The sequence below is a fragment of the Asparagus officinalis genome, chromosome 8 (genome assembly GCF_001876935.1).
Source record: "Asparagus officinalis chromosome 8, Aspof.V1, whole genome shotgun sequence".
Classification (NCBI taxonomy): domain Eukaryota; kingdom Viridiplantae; phylum Streptophyta; class Magnoliopsida; order Asparagales; family Asparagaceae; genus Asparagus; species Asparagus officinalis.
Genome location: NC_033801.1, coordinates 17,670,122 through 17,674,244, shown reverse-complemented (window position 1 = coordinate 17,674,244; position 4,123 = coordinate 17,670,122). Strand labels below are relative to the sequence as shown.

General features: G+C 33.7%; 1 protein-coding gene across 1 annotated transcript in view; it reads left to right on the top strand.

Moving 5' to 3' along the window:
* LOC109822383 (probable linoleate 9S-lipoxygenase 4) overlaps positions 763-4,123 on the top strand; it is a 10,077-nt gene continuing 6,716 nt past the window's right edge. Inside the window, exons 1-3 of the mRNA XM_020388576.1 lie at positions 763-908; positions 1,490-1,733; positions 2,433-2,774. Of these exons, the coding sequence (XP_020244165.1) occupies positions 1,508-1,733; positions 2,433-2,774 (568 nt within the window). The 5' untranslated portion in view covers positions 763-908; positions 1,490-1,507. The remainder of the gene's footprint in view (positions 909-1,489; positions 1,734-2,432; positions 2,775-4,123) is intronic.

Genomic DNA, 4,123 nt, shown 5'->3' with positions numbered 1-4,123 from the left:
TAATATTATATTAATAATAGTATGATATTATATTAATAATAAAATAATATTATTTTATAATATATAATAATAACAAATTGATATACCAAAACAATTAAATATATTATTATTTAAAAGTAATATGTAATAATTATAATATAATATAACATATTAAAATACAATATAATATTATAATACATTATACAATATTATATTATACTATATTTAATATTTATAATACTGTAATAACGGAAACTAAATATTATAACATTTTACTTATAATATACTTTATTATAATTATTAGTATATAATATATTAATAATATATTTAGTACTAATGTTGTAACGGGTCGAACTAGTGTTGACAAAAAACACTCAACATGGTGTTTTAAAAATACTTCAAGTGGAAAACACGTACAATACCATAGTATTTTTTTCCAAAAACACAATAAGAAAAACACTGTGATACACAAACAAAACCTTAGGAATTCAAATGACCACATTGAAATCATTTATCCTCTACTGAAGATATGCATGAAACTCTGACTAAATGATTATTCTTACAATATTTTCCTCTCTCTCTCTCTCTTCTTTCTTTCTTTCTTTCTTTTTTATTTTATTTTATTATTATTACAAGTAGACAAAGGAAACAGAGGAACAGTCGGAGGACCAGCATACTTGGAGGAATGGGTTAACGCACTACCGTCAATTTCGGCTGGCGAGTCACAATTTAAAGTCACATTTGAGTGGGGAAATAGCCAAGGAGTACCGGGTGCCGTAGTTGTTAAGAACAATCACCATTCAGAGTTCTTTCTCAAGACCTTGACTTTAGACTGGGTCCCACAAAAGGGCCCGGTCCACTTCGTGTGCAACTCTTGGGTGTACCCCGTTCACAAGTACGAGCATGATAGGGTCTTCTTCACTAATGATGTAAGATTTTCTTGCAATTCCTTTTTATGTTTTTGAAGATGAAGAGCATTGGGTTGTGTCACTTTAGTCATATGTTATTTTTTATAGGAGGTCATTGCATGATACTGCTTTAGTTAGAATATGCTATATATATGAGGCCATTAGGCGGCATGCATGATGTTGGTTTATAGTTGTGATGGATAGGTTTCTTAAGTATTATTCTAATAAATGGTCATGATTAAGGTAACTTTGACCATACTAAGGAATTGAGAAAAGCTTAAGCTCACTTTATCATTCGAGGATCTAGATGAGATTAAGTTGATACACCAGAGACCCCCATTGAAGTTTTAGATTATATATTTATTAATTGTTACAAGCACCTAAAATTTCTGTTGACCAATGTAATTTGTAGATGTATTTACAACATATATGGGCTTATTTTCCTTTAAAAAAATATGAAGACTGTTCTGATGGTCCTATGCATTAGATACGATAGACGCAGTAAATCCTAAGTAATATAATTTTCAGTTTGAAAAAAAGGTCAATATGACTTTTTGTGGTTATTGTTATTATTATTATTATTTTCATAATTTTGATTGCAGACGTATTTGCCGAGTGAAATGCCAGAAACTCTGAGACAATACAGAGAAGAAGAGCTACACCATCTAAGAGGCGACTATGTCACAGGCGAGCTCCAAGAGCACGATCGCGTCTATGGTTATGCCTACTACAACGATCTTGGTGATCCTGACAAGGGACCCGCATCTGCTCGCCCTGTGATTGGCGGCTCCAAAGAATACCCTTATCCCCGCAGGGGACGAACTGGACGTCCTCCTACACAAACCGGTAAGCAAATTTTTTTTTTTTCAATGACCCCATTTTCATTAAGAGAGGACATGTTAATTCATAAATGTTTTTGTTAAGATTGTTTCACATCCATTTTATGTTTGAGTTTGATTTAGCAATTCGCTGGAAATCTTCTTAATATGGTTGGGTTTATGACTCAAATAGGAGTAACTGTTTTGATATCAATTTAAGTCCAAGCGGATTAACTTAGTTCATCTCTATTCATAGGCATTTGTACTCCTATAACAGTTTTAAAGTCACTTTCAACACCAAATTTATTATCAACGATAGAGAGTTATAAGTTAGTACTCAACATGCTTCTACAATTTGAGAGCCCATCTCATGGGCCAAACCCTGATTTATTTCACAACGGTAAAAAAAGAGTCAATCGCAGATAGAACCATGGTAATTCTATCGATGAGGATAGACCCGCTCTACTATTTTTCTAAGTGTGGAGAGTTAAAGTATATATAGGGGGTCTATCCGCACCAATAGACCTACAATGGGTACAATTGGGCTAGGGTACGTCCATCCACAATTAACCATAAAAAGAGTTCAACGATTTGAACTTTGATTACCCCACTGCCATCTTAAGTCGTCCCTTCTGTAATTCTAATTAATTCTGAAGTTGTAACGGGAGTTAAGGGTTATAATTTTCTGCTCTGACAGTATGTTCTTATTTCCTCATTTATCTTTCAGATCCGAAATCGGAGAGTAGACTCCCCCTCGTGAGCCTAGACATCTATGTTCCACGAGATGAACGGTTTGGTCACCTTAAGATGTCTGATTTCCTTGCATACGCACTAAAGTCGGTGACCCGGGCTTTACTCCCCACCTTGGATGCGTTGTACTTCGATGAAACAGCAATGGAGTTTGATTCGTTCGAAGACGTGCTTAACCTCTATGAAGGAATGCTTCAGCTGCCTGAGTCTCCAGCTCTTGAGGAGATTAGAAGCAGGACTCCCCTTGAGATGATTAAGGAATTGGTGAGAGCTGAGGGGGAGTATATACTTAGGCTCCCGGTACCACAAGTTATCAAAGGTACTGAGAATGGTTATCATGATTTGCAATCTCCCTTTTTGTACATTATTCGTTTTAATTCCTCGTTGATAATTATCTTACGCCTCGTTTGGTACGTGGGAATGAAGTCAAGTGAGAATGGAATGGAAGAAGGAATAGAATGGAATGTATGTGAGAATGGAATGGTCATTCTCATTCTCTTGTTTGGGTGCGTTTGTAGAATGAAGCTAGAATGAAAATCTAATTCTCATTCCCATGTTTGGTATCACTAGTTCACAAGTGAGAATAGAATCTTATTTTCTAATAATGCCCTTATAACAACATAGATTTTTAATAAGATAAAAATAAACATTAATGATAATAACTAAAAAAAATTATTTATGCATATGTTATATTAATCTAGGTATGTGTTATACTAATGCGCATGTTATCGATTAGGTGTATTTTTCGTTTATATTTTTTAAACAATTCTCACTATTTCTTAGTCTTAAAAAATTAAATAAAAATAAATAAAAGATTATTGCATCTTTCATAGGTCCAAAAAAATATAAAGAATGAGAATACATCGATTTTAGGGGCGATGAATAGAAAGGATGCCTTTTTTGTTTCGGTGGAGCCTAAAAAAACAGGGAGAAAATGAGAATACGTAGTCAAAAGCCATGATTTTTAAATTACTTATTATTATTAATAGGGGTATAATTAAAAAAAACCTAACTAATTTGATTCTCCCATTGAATGAGAATGATCATTCCCTATCTTTTCACATAGAATGCACATTCCCACAAAAAATGGGAATAGCCATTCCATGAGAATGATCATTCCAACATCTAAAAACTAGTTTTGACATTCCCACAAAAAATGGGAATAGCCATTCCATGAGAATGATCATTCCAACATCTAAAAACTAGTTTTGTTTGGTATGAGGGAATGAGAAGTGCCAACATCTAAAAACTAGTTTTGTTTGGTATGAGGGAATGAGAAGTGAGAATGGCATTCCATTCCACCCCCGCGTACCAAACGGGGCCTTATAGATAGACAGCATCTATGACAATATATATTATTCAAGGATATGTCATTCCTCCAATATGATATCGGCACATATGGATCCACTTATGCTATGTTTGGGAGTTCACTAAAGGAGAAGGAAAGAAAAGATAAGATAGGGAAAAGAAAGGTAAGGAAGAGGAGGAAAAAGTAATATCTTGTTTGAATTGGGAGTTTTGTAAGGGAAATAGAGGTGAACTTAAATTATGTTGTTTGAGAGATCTAATTGTAGAAAGGGAAGAAAAGTAAATGAATCTTATTCACTGATTCATTATGATAGAGGGTCAAGATATCTCTTTCATTATGAATTTTACTTTACTTCTCTT